We start from the raw sequence: 20,121 nt of genomic DNA on the forward strand, positions 1-20,121 counted from the left end.
CTGTTGTGTGTTAACTTGTATTAAAAATGTGCATTTTGTACAGTGGTTAAAGGACAGAGCAGATGTGTCTCAGATTCTTCAGGGATACTCTTAAAATGAGGAATTTGTGAAAATTTACTCTTATTTCTACATAGCTTTTTCTCTCTCATCCCCAAAACATAAATTCTTATTTTCCCAACATGTTTAAATTAGTCCATTAAGTAATTACCGCTCTGTTATCTGTCAATCTTTCATTAAAATTCTTTTTATTAAGAATAGTTATTAAAAAATAACAATTCTAAAAGTCTAACTTTCTCCCTCCCGAAATGAATTAATAGAAAAGTAAACAGCCATTATATAACTTTTAGCATACACTATAAAAACTGCACAAAATTAAGGTTGAAAATTATTCTTATATACAAAATGGGCATATTCCCTGGTTTTTCGTATCAGTATGCTTATACTCGCAACTTTTCTTCCATTTGCAAGTAACATTTGGCTTATTTGGCAAACATCCTAGCTTTCTGCATGTCTTCGCTAAATAAAAGTGCTTCTTATGCTTATATATATTCAAAATATGCATTTCTTAAAATAACTAAATTACAGCTTTATTTAAACTAGCTGTAGCAGTAGTACAAACATGGCCAGTAACTTCAACAGAATGGCATATAGGCAGGAAGTGACAGTGTAAAGTTTGGTTTTGCTTTTTTTTGTCTAAAAGTCTCAATGAAGACTAAATAGAAATACTGCTTATTTATCTAGCTTCTAGATAAATAAGTTTAATAAACACTTAGCAAATAAGGAGAATTTATATTAGCATTTACTGTATCCACGAGATTCTAGGATTATCCATCAATGTTGATGGGAAATGTAGGTTAATATGTGACATGTACTTATGCATTAAACCTGATCCCACCTTCCTGATGTAGATGAATTCCTGTCTAGAATCAGAGAGAGGTTTTTTTGTACAAAGAAAGGGATGTGAGATTCGTTATACGTTTACTTTGGGTCAAGCACATCCATTGCCCTACTTCGAATGGGAGCAGATGACATCCAGTGATTGCCTTGACTGAAATTATACTGGTTGTCTGATTGTGCACAGAGGTGCCAGGAGGTTAATGCAAGGTCCATGGACATAACAGTAAGAGCTTATCGTGCCTAAACACTATGCACGCAAATCTTTTCACAATATATGATCTTTGAAATTGCAATGGTAACTCATGTGGAGGTCAGTAGGAGTTCTGTATGTGTAAAAATCTTTGAAATTAGTTATTTTATGAAGTTAATGCAGCTGTGATCTTGCCAGGGAATAACATGACTGAGAGAATATTTTTTTAATTAGGAAAAAAAAAGGCAGTATGTTAAATGTGAATTTACTTTTTTTCCCCCCCCCCTTCTTGGTATACCTAGGTAGAGATGTCAGTTGAGATACTGAACAGTTCTAGATCTCTCGTAATGCACATTTAAAATATGAATTAAAAATTCCTTAGAAATAGGAAATGTAGAACTTGTGAGTCTAGTTTTTTCTTCAAGCAGTGTATTCAGTGGAAGACTGTGGATCAATATCCTTTCCTTCTCAGCACCTACTGCAGCCTCCAGAGAGAAATAGAGGTAGTTAGGGCTATCTCTACTTTTGGATTAGAAATCTGTGCTGTGTGCTGTCAGAGGGCAGCTTCAGTTGTTGCAGGAGAGGCACTTAAAGTAGCATTTTAAAATAAGATTTAGGTCCATGAAACTCTCTATCATGGGTCAGCAGTACTAAAGACTACCTGCTTGCCAGGTTGTTGTATTCATGTATTCTGAATAAGGATCTGTGTGACTAATTTAACTTCTTAACAATTTTCATGTGAACGTTTTGGTCAAACTGAATCTTACTTAAAAGTAGCAGGCTTGCTGTGTGCCTGGCTGTGTAGTCTTTCTGATACACAGAATGTAGGGGGTTTTGTGTTGTCGAAGTAATAACATTAATATGCAAACTAGTTTTGAACATATATTTTGCTTTTGGCTTGCAAATCTCAGTTTTGATCTATTTCATCATCTGTCTTTAGCGTTTGGTTTATTCTGATCTAACTGTGCCTCATTTGTGTCCTGAAGTAGTGGACTGATTGCAGGAGGAATGAATCATTCAAAAATAAATATGGCTGTAGAACCATAGTAATTGTTGCGTTTGGGGTTTCCTTGCTTTTATTGAACCCTTCCAAATTCCTGGGCCTTCCTAATGAAATCTCTTCTGTTTCACATTCAAAAATGAGAGTTTTATTCTGTTGTATTCAGTGTATTGGATGTCTAGGTTGTTACTTATGAAAAAATACATTTGAAGCTTTAATCACAACAGGTTTTTAGGTTGTCAAGTAAGTTATGATGTAGGGAAGAATTAGTGAACGAGAAGTATTTGGATTGTGTCTTTTAGATACTTGTCTGGAGCATAGCATATTGTTGTTGCAGTGTTACCTTAAATGGGTCTTATGAAGATACCTGTATTCATATATCTGCAGTAGAGGACTGCTTGTCACCAGCTTCCTCAGGTTTAACTGTGATACATTTCTGGCTGTACTAGATGGACTGAAAAAGGAAAAATTACAATGCTGCTTATGTATTGGAGAGTTTTAGCATGTCTCAGACTCTGATCTGCAAATGCCATATGCTTGATGTCAGGAGCTGGTTTTTGCATGCTGATGGTTATTTTTAACATTTTTTGAAAATGTGGCTCTTATCTGCATGCTGAAGAATTCAGTATTGTGATCTTTTTCATGTGAATTATTGCCCTAATATTTATTGTCCTTATTGTAGGCAGGCAGTGTGACACCTAAATCACCCTCCACTGACATCTTTGATATGGTTCCCTTTTCTCCCATATCCCCTCAGTCATCAACACCTACTCGCAATGGTACACAGCCTCCTCCAGTACCCAGTAGATCTACAGAGATCAGTAAGTTTTGTGACAACTGACCTAATTTTTGCTTACATTGTATTTTTTAATAAAGCATCTTTAAAGATTTACGTACATTTTGCATGAAAAGACAGATACAGTTTTTGTAAATCACATTCAATATGCCATTTCATTTTTATACCATCTTCCCAGTCTCATCGATGTTGCTGCCAAGTTACATTATAAACAAATTTATTTACTTGCTGAACTATTGTATATACAGATTAAAGGAGTTTGGTTGGGGATTTTAACTTGGCTTTTCTTTTATGGTATGTTTTTTGTACTTACTTCAAGAAATACTTTTACTTCCTCTTAGTTCTTTCCTTGTCAAGCCACAGTTGTAGCATCTCACACCTACAATTCTGGGGAAGACAGAAGGTGGAGTAAGTATGGCGATGATGATGCAGAAGGGGGAGTTGAAGAAATCTCTCAAGACGTAGACTGTCTTGGAATGCTATTTTTAATACTGCTTTTCATATCATCTACAGCTTTGTTTTTCAGTTATAGTTGATGAGCCTCTCCAGATCTATGAACCACTCCTAAAGTCCTTCAAAAGATGATTAATATTAGCAATTTTATTTTCCAAAGGCTTGAAAGCAGCTGCTAGGGTAAGGTTCTTGGCTTCACTGGAAATCTTTTAGGAGTCCACAATGTATTTTTAAAAGCTTTGGAAATCCCTTGGGGGAGAGGAGAGTGGAGCATACACAAGCAGTGTTAGAGGTGGTAGAAATATCAGTCTGTGTGTAGTATCTTCTATTTCTGATGCATGTTTTAGCGTGGATAAGGAACATTAGTGTTACTGCCTGACACCATATAAAATCACATTTGGAGTTTCTACCTTTTTTAGGGAATGCTTCTGGTATGTAGACTTTTCAGGTATGAAGAAAGCTGTGCACAATTATAAATACATTGTAAAACTTAAGTCAGTGAATATCTTCCCCAATACCATATCCTACGTAGCTTTTGGTTCCATTGCTGGAACCATTTAAATGGCTGTCACCATTTAAAGAGAAAGTAGATGTCTAGGCTATTGATTCAATAAAAACATCTGTTCCTTTTCAAGAGAAGATATTAGATTAATTTATATTAATTTCTCAAAGGGTATATTAACATAATTTAGATCCATTAAGAGAAGTTAATATTAACTGTTCTTAAATGACTTAAAAGAACGTTAGAACTGTTAAGAGAAATTTCATGGCTTTGTAGAGAAAAAAAAAAATTCAAAGACACCCCCTCCAAGAACTCCTTTTGTGTTTTCAAATTTGTTCTTCGGAAACTACAGACAATGCCATAAAATCCATCTCAGTTGCTCATATCCAGCTTTGAAAATAATTTCAATTGAACTACAGGGCAAGGGTTTTGTTTTGCGTTTGGGGCTTTTTGGGTTTTGGTTTTTTTTTTTTTTTTGGGTGCTTTTTGTTTTGTTTTTTTATTTGTTTTGTTCTGTTTTTCTTTTCATTTTGGTTTGATTTTTGGTTTTCTGGGGTTTTTTTGTTTTTGTTTTGTTTTGTTTTGTTTTGTTTTTTAAGCTATTGTCCTGCCTCAGTTCCATTGGAATTGTGGCTACAAATCTTGTGGGAGCCAGCACTCAATGCTGAGGAGCCTTGAGAATTCCAGTTATGTAGGTTTAGTAATTGCTTTATCAGTGGGCTTTGTAATACAGAAATTACTGTAAATAAATTGCTTATTTAGTGATGAGTACTGTTTAAAATAGTTGTTTCTTCTGTACTTCATTCATTTGCATTAAATTCAGATAATTTAGTTCAGAGATCTCGCAGGCAGTATCTGTGAATTCTCTGCTCCTCAGTGTGCCGTGCTTCAGAGAGAGGTTACAGAAGTACACCATAGTCTTTATACTTTTGATTCCTGATCTTTCAGTCTATGTCATGGTACTTTATAAATTGAAAATTGTTGCATTCATCAGCTATGAACACACTTTGGCATATTTCATATATGACATATCCTCATTACAGAAGAGGAATATTTTATAATCAAACAAGTGCTTACTGTGTTAGATGAGAAAGTTCAGATCCCATAAGAACCTCATTCAAGCTGTGTAATGTTACAGTACTATAATAATCTACAATAATACATTGTTTTGTATGGTGTTATTGCTGCCAGTACAAGCAAGCTGGCATTTCTTTCTCCAATATAAGTCAGATAGGTGGCAACCCAGAGGAACCGGTGTTTGGAGTCTCCTGTTTTCTGAGGTCATCTTTTATGTTCTTTATCTCTACTTTCTTTGTCACTTTGCTGCTGCTTCCTCGTTCAGTAAGGGATTGCAAATGTTTTCGCAAGTTATCTTAAAGGACTTTCTTAAAAGAAATAATTAATCTTAATAATTAGAGGAGGAAGTAATTTATGTGTTTCTTGTAGGCACAGCATTATTGTCATATCTCAGAACTGGAGAATAATATTATTCAATTGTTCAACATTTATTTCACTCAAATGCATCTTGAACAATCCAAGGTCATTACTGGCAGATGTAGAAATCTGCTCCCAGATGCTATCTTTCCAGAGATATTTAAGAATATGTTGTCAAAATAATGGTGGAACCATTTTTTATGCTGTAATAATCCAAAATAAAGAAATATGGAGTAGCCTTCAGCTGAGGGAAAGGCTTCCTGGACTTTACTACCTCAGCTTATTCCAAATATTTTCATGGGTGCTTGTCTTCAGTGTGATTAATCTGTTTGTCATCACAGCTGCTCCAGGACTGGCTAAAGTATATATAAACATAACTGTGCCTGGGTGATAGCTAAGGTAAAGAAGATTGAGATGCAGAATGCCAAATATTTGTAGTTTTGTTTAGGAATTGTTAGTTTTTAGTTTATTACAGAGTTCAGGTCACTACTCTCTAGTATTACATGTTTCTTGTCCTGAATGTCACAGAATCAAGAATGTATTATCTGTTAATGTCTTTGTGATTTAAGTTGTCAATGTAAAACATCAGCATTTCATGGCTTTTGAATTTGTTGGTTGATTTCCCAAACTGTATATTTATTTCCATTTAGAAAGGAATGGGAAAAGGAAAGGAAATTATATGTGCTGTTTGAAAGGATCATTTTCAGAGGTTTACTGGTTGCTGTGTATTGGAGAAAGAAATGCCCATCTCTGCTACAATTATTTTGGGGAGTGTGCCAGGCAAGATATTCTTGTTACAGTTAATCTTCATGCCTGAAATAAAAAAATATTAATTTATCCCATCTCTGCTAAAAAGGAGCCCCCCATGAATGGTGGAGTGAACACTAGCAGATAAGCTTATGGAGATCCCATGCAGTAGTGCAACTCTGCAGTGACTAGTTTTAATATTCATCCAGTTTCCACATGTTCTTCAGCTTTTGTTCAAAAGAGAATTACTGATGATGCTATTGAAAATATTTCATGGAACTTTTTCTCTCCCTGACTCTTAGCAGTGCACTCTCATATAGCACACATTTTAAATGCAGGGAAGCAGTTCTGCTACGGACTTTTTCAGCTGGTTTACTGAAATGGTTAGCAACTTATAATAGAGATAGCTCCCCAAATAATAATTTTTCATAGAAACTCAGCTAGGAAATTCTCGCTATTTTGAATTTGATTTTGTACAGGGTTTATTAGGTTCTGTCACTTAGAATAAATTATACTCTGGTTAATTTTAGTCAGGTTTGAATAACAATATAAATGAAGTTATCCTTCACCTGAAGGCAGGAGACATTAATGGAGCTAAAGCTTCTGCCATTCTCCTGCTGATGAGCTCAGAAGTGCTGTCATTAATAAAAGCCTGATAATAAGGCATGAATGATAATATCCACAATAGTGTACAAAATACTTGCTTTCAAACTAGCAATAAGTCATAGTTCAGTACTAAGAAATGCAAGAGTTGTGTTCTTTACAGGGTTTTTTTTTCCTAAATACATTCCTTGAATGTTTGCTATGGCTTGGTGTTGAAACTCTCTGCTTTTTGCTGTCTGGCCATACAGAAATCGGTCAGCTCCTTATAAGAGTAAAAAGAACTTGGCGGGGGGGGGAGAGAGAAGGAGAAAAGAAGAAAATGGACCTATATAGTGAACAAGTAGACTTACAAGCAGCATAAAGCATAATCACTTTTTGCCCAGTAGAGCCTAGAATGAAAGTCAAAGCTGCTACACATCTGAAGGTTGCTGCATAGGAGCATTGGAGCATGTAAGGACACTGGTTGTACTGGAGCAGACCCATTTTGGCTCTGAAAGAGGCAATGGACAAGATAGATCCTAATTTTTACATTGGATTGCCCTAGTTAAAGTCTCTTTTGCATATGCAGGTGGTCTGTCTTTGCCAGGAAAAACTAGATTTTTCTTTTTTTGAGTCAGATAGGGTTTTGGAATAAAGCTCTCTGATCTGGGCCATCTTCTGGAACCATGTGGCAGTTCGTAACTGTTTAGCCACAGTTTTTGAAATATGTAATTTATCAAGTTCCTTTTTGTTTCTGTACTTTATTATGGGAGTAAATGCTGGTAGCTGCTAATAATTTAAAATGCCTATTGTGCAGCCTGATAACACCTAATAAATCAGGTCAAAACCCATGAAGACTGACATGCGCAATAAATGTTGAAGAGCTTAGACAATTACAGATCTAAAATTCTGACTACAGGGATGCCAAAGTAAAGACTGTGTAGCTATATGCATGGACTTCAGTACTGATAATGTGACTGGTAACACTGCAACATGGATTTTGTGTCAAGTAGTCAGTTGTCAGCTTTTGTATCTTGGATATTACGGGTAGAGTGTTGTGCTTAACCAGAAAATTAGCTAGTAATTTCAAAGTTACTAATAGCCGCTTTTATTCTCATGTTCTTAAGCTAGCATTGTTTTAAGGGAGGTAGTATGCTTACCAGGTTTCTTGCTGGACAACCTTGAAAGTTAGGAGATAAAATTAAAACCATATCCTATCTCCACTAATGAAAAGACTCTATTAACTTGGTTCTGTAAGTTTTGCAATCAGTGTGGTTGAGTTGGGTTAGCAAAATTACTTTCTTACTGCTTTAGTTCAACCCAGTGCGGGATAGAAAAAGTCTGTATAGATGGAACAATTACATGTAGAGGGGGAGGAAAAATCCATTACTGAGAAGGAATTAAAAAAGTATTTGGGCTCTCAGATGTGAAGAACTGTTCCAAAAAAAAAAAAAAAAAAAAAAACCAAAAAAAACCGTATTGGAGGTGTTTCTTCTTGTCCAGACAAAAAAGAAACAAACAAAAATCCCCTGACTGCTAGAAAGCGTACTACAGTTAGGAAAAAGTGAGAAACGGTATGGTATTGAAAGAGAGAAATTTTCAATCATTCTATTATGGATCCAGATTTAGTGGAATTTTAGGATAAGTAACTTTTCATGGTCCTATGTTTTTTTCATTCATTCTTTCTTGACTTGATCTTATCCAAAATTTTAAAACCCTGACAAATAGTGTTAGTTAATATCAGCTGTGCGCTGAGGAACTCTATCAAATGAAGGCCTTACCTTCCATGAGGAAGAGTAGATGTTGTCCTTATGAAGACGTCCTTAACCTGATGGTGGGAAGTGGCAGACCGGGGACATGAAGGCTAGTTTGTTTGCAAGAATATTTTTCTGACATAATGTTAGGGTGAAATTTGACAACCAATGTCCAGTTCCCTTCCCATTTATGAAACTCCTCATACACACTGATTCCAGAGCACACTTAAGTGGGAGATGCCCTCTTCAAATTGCAACTTTTCAGATCCCTAAAATTCCTTTAGGAGGCAGAAGCATTAATGAATTCTAAGTGAGCCTTAAACAGAGGTTGATGGTGTTCTTGGAAAAATATTTGAATGTTAAACTTAGGAAAACTGATCTAGACCTGGCTTTAAACTTGGATGTTGTGGTTAAGCAATTGCAGATCTGGAGGTGCTATTGTTCAGCTTTTAAGGAGATGTAAGCTGAATTTTTCAAAGATCTATTGTTGTAGCCCATACCTTTTCTCTCAGTGACTCACTTTTCTCTTGTTCCAGAGAGAGACCTTTTTGGAGCAGAACCTTTTGACCCTTTTAACTGTGGAGCAGGAGATTTCCCTCCAGACATTCAGTCCAAACTAGATGAGATGCAGGTAACTACTGAGTTATCAATTATGCAGTTTTCTATGGCTGTGTGTTGATTCTTGAAATACATGTTTACATTATTCTGAAAATGTATTCTAGACTGCACACACAAATACATAGAGAAAAAACTATTTCTGACTATTCTTTTTGTAAGTGTGTCTCATGGTCTTCGAGTTGTAGTTTGAATTTGCCTGAAGATCCTTACTTGGTATTAATGTGGACACTTGCACTAATTTAGGGGTTCTCAGCAGTGTAATCGAATTGGATACTGCTATTCCTACCTGGGAAGGGACTGAGAAAGCTGAAAAAGAGACCTGAGGCAAGAGCCCTACAGATCCTCTGATCTTGTTACTCTTCAGTTCTAGCAATCACCATCATCCCAGTTTACCCTCATCTTTCCATCAGACATCAGTCTGGTTTTTCATAGCATTGGCATAGTATGTGCTTCAGGTGCCTTTAAAACCAGTTGTATTTGACTGTGGCACTTTGGAGCGCTTAAACTGTTGAGAATTGATTCAAGAATTCTGAGTGCAAGCATTTATGAAAAAATGTTTGCTGATTCTGAAACACTCGATTGTATCTGTTCAGTTGCTGACCCAATTTTCAAGCAATTCTAGGAGAAAGTCATCAAGTTTTGGAATAACTCACTGTCTTCAGTCAGACTTTCCAAAGTGCTAGTTCCTTGCCAGCTTGCTTATCTGGGTGTTTTTCAGCAGCCTGCCAGCAAAACAGAAGGCTTAAAATACTGGAAGCTTGAATTTCTAGGATCCTGGCTCCTCAGTGTTCCCAGGGCTTCCAGCCCTCTTTTATCTCAAGAGCCCACAAGGTCCAAGAGAGCTAGCTCTCAGGCTCCTTCAGTTCCTTTTTTCTGCCTGGAGGGCAGCAGAAACATTTCAAAATGGCTGAAATAAGATTTAAACACCATTTAATTTTCCTGAGTATAATTTTCTAATTCCCGTTCACTATGAAATTTCATTTTCCATGTCAGTTTAGGGTTGTGCCCCTGGCAAACTCCACTCACAGTGAAGAAACTGAGATTGTTGGTCACCTGTACTCTGGCCCATATAATTTCAGATAGCAGCTAAAAGCCAAAATTGGCTTCTTTACAATTCCGGTAAAAATGTTCGTGTTTTGTAAATGATACAATGTTATTGCCAAGCCCTTTAGCACAAAAAGCGAATCTTGTAGCACCTCACATTGATATACATCAATGTTTCCATTGTCTATAGCCCACTTTAGGAAAAAGTATACTGTAGCATCTCTGGCTACTAGGAAGAATCCTATGAAAATACCTAAGTGTCACACACTAAGAGTTCTTATTACGGGTAATGTTATGACAATTTTTTTTTATTGTTAGCATATAAGCCTGCAAAGTGCTATCACCTCATAAAACATCAGTGAATGGAACAGTAGTAATCCTTTTCAAAGATTTTCGAAGTCATAAAATGAGAAACTTGTATCATTGTTTGTACTCTCTTGACCTAAAAAAGCAGACAACCAACCAATAACAAAACCCCCAAACCTTATGCCATTACTATGTCCTATTGCAAAGAATATTGCCTTGGTCCTGTATTCCCCTCTGCACATACAGGTTTTGTTTTTCCAACTTTTTTTTGTATGCTTTACCTCCCAATTAGAGCTTGTAGTGTATCAGTCTTAGCATACCCTGACACTTCCACTGAAAATTAACTAGTGGGTCTGTATGTAGGCACAAAACTTGCTCATATATAGTCCAGTTGAGAACAAGTATAAAGCTGACAAGGTATGAAAAAAAAAGTAATTCTAACTTTGTCCAAAACAAAAGTTATGTACAGTATTATACTAAGTGGTAAAATGCAGATTGAAACATGTTTTTCCTAATATCTCTTTTATCTTCTTGTGCTTTCCTGGGTGCCTAGCGTCAGCGATGGTTGGTATATCATATTTTAATAATGGTATTTAAAGCATTTACAATTGAAGTGTGCATGTGTTCATGTCTGGTGTCTTTATTTTTATGAATATGTGTGTACATATGGAAAAACTTCTATGCAACTTTTAAAACTTTTAGTGGCCTACAATTTTTTAAGGTAGAAAAACTGATTCTTTGTCTTATCAGCTGCTAATACTAAGCCTTCAGTTTCATTGCTGTTTGTTTCCCATGTGTACTAGTGAAATCTCCAGTTTTCATTATTAGATTGTCATTAATGAAATGATATAAGCAAAACCTTTGATACATATATTTTTGTGTTAATACTGTCACATTCGTGAATGTTTTTTTATTTGGAAATAATTATTTAAAACTTGAAAAGAGCAGAAGATAGCTGTACTAGAAGTCAATGGTTGTTAGATACACAGCCTATAAGAAGGAAGGTGAAATGGATGCTACAAAAGGTAAAAGCACAGAATATGCAATGTATTGTTAAGAAACATGTAAGAAAAATACAGGCTTTCCTTCTCTGGAATGCAAAGTGAAGGAATCTGTTCATATTATGAAAGTACAGCCTGACTTTCAGTAAATACATATTCCATTAAATATACAAAGGTAAGTTGCTTATGAACACATCTAATAGTTCAAAATATAAACTCACTCTGAAAGGGTGTTAAATACAGCTTATCCTGCACTCAAAGTGGCAAGCAAGCTGTCTCAGCAGCAGCCAGTGACAACCTGATAGGAGCAGCTCAGTCCAGACCCTCTTCCCGTATTTCTCCTGTAGAACTATGTCAGATGCCTTGTCAAACATGCCCCTGTGTGCAGAAAAGCTGTCTCAGTGTATGTGTGCGTTGGAAGGTGATATGTAAGCAAAGTGGGAGGGGAAGGGAAAGTGCAGCTCAGAAGAGGCTTTGGAGAATAAACCCTTTAAGTAGCGGGTGCTTCCCTTTGCATCCAATATTCTGAATTTAAAGAGATCAGGTAAAGTTTCCTGACCTCTGGGAGAACATATACTGAGATGTGACTTTTACAGCTCAGGCCTCTCCCTGATGACTATCCAACCTCCTGTTTCCCCCCACCCTTATGCTGAAACATATTTTAATCTTCACTATTTTTACTGTATCCAGACATTAATAAAATTAATCTGTTTTCTCAGAAATCTTGCAGTTGAGGGGAAGTTTCCGTGGATCATGAATCATGCCAGCAACAGCTGCTATAATTTATTAAAATCTCAAGGTAGTTAATATCATAAAGTTTCCAGGAGCTGCAAGCCATTCTTCCTGCATGCCCTGAAGCAGTCAGTAGAATTGACGTCTTTCTATCTAAAATAAGTTATGCTCAGCCCTCTAAATTACCTTCTCAGAGATGTGTAAATTTATCATTGGTTCATTGGGTTTGCATTGACTTAAGCTTATTAAGTGAAGTCACTGTGAAGTGAGAAGTGAGTTAACCTCAAAGCAGTAAGCTTTTGGCAGATTTATCTTCTGAAAAAAAAACAACAGTTCTTTCTTTGTCTTTTACTGTTTACTGTTTTTAACCAGAATAGCTCATGTCTTAGTATCAGAGACACTAAAAAAGTGGGTGTTTTGGAAAAGAGGTCATTTTCAGGTTACTTTCACTAGTGAAAACAAGCCTTGCTACTCTCTTCAAGAGACCAGTCATATCCTTTAGTACAATACCATTATTTATCTGGGTAACTAAGATGTTCAGTCCTTGTGTTAAACCTTGAAAGTAAAAAGTTACTTGACATAGTTATCCTGAGAATATGAACAGAGAAGCAAGGCATGATATAGATGCACACTTCATAGCCCTTCTGCTCCTGTCCAGTAACAGGGAATGGCCTTTTCTGCATTCCCTGAAAATCAGCAGATTTGAGAGATTTTCTGGTCAAATAAGGAGTTACTCTTTCCTGAATCTTTAAAGTACAGGAAGCCATGACACACATGTGTTTTAATGAACAGGCAGTGTGTTGTGCTAAGACATGTTACTTGAAGCTGAAATGTCTGAATTTCACAAGGCAAAATATTTTAAATGCTGTGTATTAAAATTAATGACTCACTTTTAATATATATAGTATGTAATGTGTATCAAGTGCTGACTATATGTGTCATTTTAAAAGAAGAAGTGTTCTGCATAACACATTAATTGAGTTTATTAGAAAAAGAGAAAAAAAAATCATAATTTGTATCAGCTTGGTCATTCCAACTGACTTCATTATTATGACAGCTGCAAATGCCGAGTTTTGAAGTGGAGAGTCTGAAGTAGACATATGCTGTATAATAGATACTATAATAATAATAATATAGCAGCTTCAAGTAAGAGCCAAAGGACTTGAGAGAGACGTATGCAGTTCAGATGTATGTATAAACTGTATTCCTGAAAGCAGACATAAAGTTCTCAAAGCATAGCTGTGAGAACTACAGCATAGAATGCTTCTATTATCTGCATTAATTACACTTCAGCTGTATGTAGACATGAAGGAGAATCTTTTCTTAAAACCTTGTCTTCCCATAGCTTGCTTGACTATAGCTAATTGCCATTTTTTTTTTTAATATAATGTATATTTGCCAAAATATAGGTTTGAAGATTCCAAAAACTATTTAAGAATTTGGAGTTACCTTGCTATATCTGAAGGATTAGGAATGGAGATGGCTGGGGAGATCTGAAGTCCATGCTTTTGTGATCCTTGGAAATTTGATGGCAATTACTTTGCCAAGGAATCTGCTAGACAAGGATGTTCTGATTCCCACACCCACCCTCCCCCCCTTTTGAAGACTGCCTTTAATTTAATGGGAACATTGGTCAAGACAATTCTTTGGTTTAAACTCCTGCACTCTTCTTGTCCTTTACTTATATTTTCATGGAAAAAAAGAAAAAGAAAAAAACCCCAAACCTCTGGGGTTTTCATTCTTTTAAAATCTGAAAAATGCCCGGCTGGCTATCTAGGTTGCCTATATGTCCTCTTCATGTTGCTGGGTTTTTATCATGTGGTTGGCATGGAACTTTGACCTTGTTAGTAACTGTAGTATCTGACACTTAATGACAGTGCGTTTTGTGTGATTTAACAGATGAACATTGAAATGTCATGTTCCTTTTATAGACAGCTAAGTGCATGAGCCATTTTTTAAGTATGAATGTGTTAACACTGCAGTTTCTGGTACTGTACTAGTAGGTTTTACTTCCTTATCAATTCTGCGTGTAATAGAAGCTGGGTTCTCAAGTACGCAACTGGTAACAGCACCTGGCTACCACATCACTATTTTCTTTTACAACAGACAATAGTTATGGTAATAAAGTTAAAATGCTTTAAAAAATAATTATGATACGTATAGTGCAGCAATCTCTTAATGGATTAATGTTGATCACATTGCAAATATGTGAAAATGTGATCATTTTAAATGCAGAATATCACATCTTAAAAGAGGAGAAGGACTAAATAGGGAGGAAAGTGGTTTGAAGTTGGAGAAGGAAAGGTAAGAAGAGTGTTGTTCTTCAAGAAAGCAGAAATAGTTCAAAGTAGTAATAGCAAACACAAGCTAAGTGTTAAATGACAAAATACCAGTTTGTATGGAATAAAAAATTAAAAAATCACACATGATCAACATAAAAGCAATGGCATGTATGTGCTTCCAAAATGCATAAACTGATTTGCTCTTAGCTAGCCAGAGAAAGGGCATTGGAAGTGCAGCTTCTTAAGACACCAACAAACAGTGCTTAAATGTAAAGAAAGGTAAGAGCATGCAGGCGTGAATGAGATGTGTGTTCTGTGAAGGCCTCTCTGGATTGCTAAAAATTAAGCTGGTTGTCTTTGCTAAACTAGTTGCTGTAGCTGTGCTACTATTGTACCTCTGTCATGCATCCTCAGTTTGAAGCACAAACTATCCCTTTACAATCTCGAAACTGGAAGCAGCCTTTAGATACTTCTAAAGATTAGCATTTCAGACACAGTGTAACTGCAGGGTTTACAATTTGACAGAATAAACTGTAGGGCTAATTCTCTGACTTCTCCTTCTGTGACTGCAATTACATCAATTAATAATATCCTTTTGGTAAATGAACAACAGGAGGTGTTTGACTTGGGGCTTCAGATACCTTTTCCTTGAAATATTTTTTGAAATCAGTGCTTTTCCTGTTATCCTTTTGAAAAGTACCAAGCAAATAAAGGGAAAAAAAGTCAAATACACCGGTGAGCTTTGGCAGCACCATGTCATCCAGGTAGGGCAAACTGGGTGACACAGTTGGAGAAGGTTCATGACACGGAGAAGGTTCACACCACAGTACTGCTACTGGCTCATCATCTCATAGAATGGATCTGCCTTTAGGAATATTCAAATTTTACTTGGAAAATCTCAGACCATTTAATAACTGTTGCCAGGAAGTTTATTCTGTTTCTCAGTATTACTGTTCTGATGTCAGTAGCTGGTGGGGTTATTATTCATATGCTTTCAAAATTCTAGCCTGTGGTTTAAATCTCTTTGAAATTAAGCTGGCTTGATTTGAGATTTATCTTTCAAAACCAAAAGGCATGCTAGAGCTACTGCTGTACGTTATGAGAAAAGGCTTGAGTTTATGCATAATCCCAGTACCGATCGTTTTACGAAAAGATTTATTTTGTTTACAAGACATTTGCTTCATGAAAGCACCTATTACTGATTTCGTACCATACAATCAGCATTCTCTAAGTGAACTGTATGTTAAGACAATGCTGAACTGAACATTGTGGCAGCTGCCTCTGGAGATGATGTTCTCATAGCATTTCTATTCAGAGCCCTTGTTTCCACGTGCTTATAACTTTACAGTACTTTCAGCTAACATTGAAATTTTCTTGACTCAAAGGTGACTTTTCTCTTGAAGGTCAGGCCAAAATTGAGCCGTTATTCAGCTTCTTTTAAAGCAAAGAGAGAAATGCCCTAAAGTTAGGCTCAAATTCAGATGTTTTTAGAAAGAGCTTAATCCTCAAAATATCACTTTCCTTTTTGTTAACTATGTTTTGTTTCATTGCAGGAGGGGTTCAAAATGGGATTAACTCTTGAAGGCACAGTATTTTGTCTTGACCCACTAGACAGCAGATGCTGATTTCAAGAAACTAAATGTGAAAGTCCTACACAGTGTTGTTTGTTGTTTGTTTTTTTTTTAATCCTGAACATGTATTCACAGATATTATCCATATGCCAAAAATTGCTTTTTTCGACATGTAAACTCTTGTGAGGTTTGCTTCTGTAAAAATCCAACTTAGTTCTAGTCTTGCCCTGTACAAATGTAAAAAGTTATATTTGTTTATGAAATATGAATTAAATTACGCTGTTATGTTTCTTTCTCCGACATTTTGCCCGAGATTATTACACTTTATGACTATTAGCCTGGAGAAGTTCTTCAGAAAGCTCGCACATACCTCTCTCTGTTTGCAGATGTGCAAGCATGATTTACATGTAATACTTTACCTGGCAGCATTTTGAAATTATGCTTTTAAGCCATTGTTTAATATTCAAGCAGTAAAATGATTAATATCTAGTACAAAAAGTTCAAATTGCAGTGAAAAGGCAGAAAATACTAACCATTAATATATGCTTAAAAGGTAAATCTGGATGCTGTGTAATTGATTTCCTTTACTGTGTATTGTTACTATGCTGTATATATGTGGTTATTAGTTTATAAAATCCAGAAGACTTTTGGGTCCTTAATTCGTGTTTTAGAGACTAACAAATTGTTAGTATGCTAATCAGTGTTTAATGAGCATAGAAGAACTGCTAATTGCAGAATGGACAAAGTAGCTGCCCTTTGTTTTGATATTTTATAGCTGAATTGTAAAGTATGTAATTTGGAATTCATTACATGATAACCATAACTTAAAAAGAAGATTATGGTCTTGCATTTACTTAGGAGTTTACGTAATTTTGTGTATAAGCAGGCACTCCATTTACTGGGCTCAGTCCTGTAAGTTACTTTCAACACCCGAGTGTTTACATTCAGGCTCTGTTGAGTATTTTTTTCACTGTCTGCTTGAATGTTGTATGTCTTACTGTAATTTTAGAGCTTGCTGTAAGAATTCAATATAAGTTCGTAAGTCTTTCATACCCACTGGTTGTTACAGAAGTAACTGCAGTTTTCAGCTGCTAGCGAGTTGAACGCTGACCTGTCTATGCATACTCTTCATTAATCTTTAGCATAAGCAATAAAATACCATCTTAAATCTATCTCAGAAAATTATCAGTAGTGTTTTGATGCCCAAGGTGCACATTAGTTCAATTCAAAACCTTTAAGAACTCTAGTATTTTTCCCTCAAACATACAGACATGGAAAATACCCAAAATTTCAGGGTTTTTTTGTTTTCATTCCTTTTCCATGAGAGGTTTTTTGTAATACTTATAGTTTTGTTTATAACAGTTACAGTTCACAATGAAAAACCAGTTTGCAAATTCAGCATCATATGTATATGTTTATGCCTTGTTCAACAAAGTACTTCTGCATATACCTTTGAAGTCCACAGAAGTGAATTGGATTATTCCTTTGCTGAGTTTAATGTATGCTCAGGTACCTTGCTGAATAGGGACCTTAACGTGCTACATTACATTAGTCTTCCTCTCTCCTATTCTGTGTTCAACATTCATATAGAATATTATATATAAATATATATATTAAAATATATAAAATCACTAACTAATACTGTATGTTTCATAAAGAAAAGTCTTTATAATTTTGTTTGTCATATAGTATTTTGGAATTTGTATAATGAGGATGTTTAGTAGCCATAGGAATGGCCTTTTTTAACAAATAGAATTTGTATTTTTATTGTACTTTAAAAAGCTTTACATAATGAGCATCTATTTAGTGATCATTTATTATCAATGGTAACACTAAAATAATATTTGCACATTTTAAGAAACCTTTTTCGTTACTGATTTTTATGATAGTTGACTGCAAATGGCATGGTTAAATATTACATACTTGGTCAATCCATACAAAAATACTTATATCAACACAACAGTGCATTTTTAATGAAAAGGTTATGTGATCAGATTGGAAATTGTATTTCTATGTAATCTCAAATGTCTGTTTAATTTTGCCTAAAATAAATGTTTTTAAATAAATTGCATCCCAGAACACAACTTTCATTCAGGAAAATGCCCAGTGAAAGGGAGGTTGGGGAGGTGCTTAAATGTTGGGCAGGACCTGCCACAAAGAATGGTTTAGTGCTGAAATGTGTGCAAGTCACCTTATTTGCTAGAACAAACGTGATCTCAGTCAGTGTAGAGTAACTCCAGTGTTTGACCTTTATATTGAGTTTGGTCTAATCTGTAATCAGCAGAGAAAAATCTTGTTCTATATGCAGCTACCTAATACTAATTATTAGGGAGTAACTCTCTCCACGGTGCTTCGTGGATTTAATTGGCTCTTTTTATTGTCTTTTTTTTATATACGTAGCTGCTCAATATACTTAGCTGCTAAATGAGCCTAATGGTTATTTAAGGAGTAAAGGATGTAATTGAAGTCTTTCAGAATCCTAGAAAGCAAGCTTTGTAATCCAGGTCTGTTAATAGGACAGGCTGCTGCGTATGGTATTGATGCTTTTGAGAAAAGTAATCTTAAACCATCTGATAATTACATCCATTGCAAAATTTCTCTTCAAGCTAGTACTCAAAACCCTTCTAACTTCTTCCATTTGTGGAAATGGGGCTTGAACAATTCATGGGAATGGATGCTGTCAGGGCTAGCAAGGAAGGGGTATGTGTAGTCTCCTATGAGTTATAAACATCAGCTGTTCTTTCTCAGAACGTGTCTCCCAGTTGTATCAATGTTCTTTTACAGATAGTGCAATAATGTTATGTGCTATATCTTCAGCCTATTACTTTAAAAATATATATTTGAGAGCAGTACAAGGAGTCTAGGTGGTTGTTCTTGCTCTGTTAGAGTAAATGGGAGTGCTCATGGTGCTCAGAAAAAAAAAAAAATAAAAAATCTCAATAGCTGGTTTGGGCTGGGAATGTGAAGTGATTCTGCTGATTGTGTGACCATAGGCATTTCACTTGACAGAAGCCTGTAAAAAAGACAGTAACATCATCTACTAGGTTGGAGATACCGTGCTAAATCAGTTGTGAATAAGACTTTTTTTGACTTGTAAATTTACACTCCAACAAAAAGAAAATACCAGTGCGACTGGCTGCTCCCCGATTTGTCCAAGCTTTTTTTATGTCTGGTATCTTTTCTTTCTCCCCCTTTTTTTTCTTTTTTTTTTTTTTTTCTTAAACTTTTTCAAACTGGGGGATCACACTCTTGATCATGATAACTGTATGCCTTTGTGGATGTGGAATACTAGATTTTAGTTTCACTTGTTGGCTGCCCAGCTACTGTGCTGGCATGACAGATGAACCTATATTAACAGCTAGAAGCAAGATTCATTGCGTTCTATTCCTTTTCCTGTATATGAACTATTTTTCTCTTCCTACCTGCTTATTACACCATGCCTGAGTAACTGAGGTGCTTAGGTTAGAATTCTCCTTAAGTCAAACAAGCTGATATATGGGTAGTTTGTGTGTTTTCTCTTTTTAACCTTTGGTAAGTTACTGAGCACAATTGCAGGATGTTTTTGGCTTAACCTATTGTCTTTACTTTGGATGGGTTTGTAAGTGGCTGTCTTTTGTCTTTCCACATGACAGATGTGATTTGCACTAAGAGTATAATTGATCAAATAACTCAAATTGGCAGAGATCAAATCCTTCATGTGGCAAAATGAATTTTATTTCATTTCGGCTTCACTTATGGAAGAAAGGAAGAAGAAAATTCTCACACATGTAGAAGTAAGCGTGGTTGTGTAATCCCAGCGTGATTGAGTGTGCCAAGGAATGAGGCTGGCTCTGAGGCTTCATTATGATGATTATTTTTCAATTTATGGAACTAAGCACAGTCTCACTCTCACCGAGCAATTCTGCTTCAGAAAAAGAGTCCCTTCTGCAGAGGAAGAGAGTGTCACTGCCTGTGGGAAATCTCTAGTTAAACATCTAGAGCTGCTATTTTCATTCTATCCCATCGGTTACTAGGTATTGTCCACCTTTGAACACCCTCTTAAGACAAGAAAAGTGTTAACAATTGCAGGCAAGCTCTCAGTTGTCTTAATTTGACACTTTGGGGTTTTGTTGTTGCTTTTAAAATTAGACGATGCAGTCACACTTTAAAAAAAAAAAATCTGAATAACTGGTCATATGCTTTAAAGTGCAACCAAAAATGCCTGGTAGTAGG

The 20,121-nt window shown here is 35.7% G+C and overlaps 1 protein-coding gene across 11 annotated transcripts in view; it reads left to right on the forward strand.

Annotated features, from left to right (window-relative positions):
• GULP1 (GULP PTB domain containing engulfment adaptor 1) overlaps positions 1-17,980 on the forward strand; it is a 157,522-nt gene extending 139,542 nt beyond the window's left edge. For 6 of the 11 annotated variants that reach the window (XM_030487876.1, XM_030487868.1, XM_030487873.1 and 3 more), the window contains 4 exons: positions 2,770-2,908; positions 8,892-8,986; positions 10,877-10,912; positions 15,892-17,980. In XM_030487876.1, coding sequence (XP_030343736.1) covers positions 2,770-2,908; positions 8,892-8,986; positions 10,877-10,912; positions 15,892-15,963 — 342 coding nt within the window. In that variant the 3' untranslated portion in view covers positions 15,964-17,980. The remainder of the gene's footprint in view (positions 1-2,769; positions 2,909-8,891; positions 8,987-10,876; positions 10,913-15,891) is intronic. The other 5 variants (XM_030487877.1, XM_030487874.1, XM_030487878.1 and 2 more) reach the window with 2 other exon arrangements.
• Positions 17,981-20,121: the final 2,141 nt, after the last annotated feature.

Source organism: Strigops habroptila, chromosome 5 (assembly GCF_004027225.2).
Source record: "Strigops habroptila isolate Jane chromosome 5, bStrHab1.2.pri, whole genome shotgun sequence".
In the NCBI taxonomy this organism is placed as follows: domain Eukaryota; kingdom Metazoa; phylum Chordata; class Aves; order Psittaciformes; family Psittacidae; genus Strigops; species Strigops habroptila.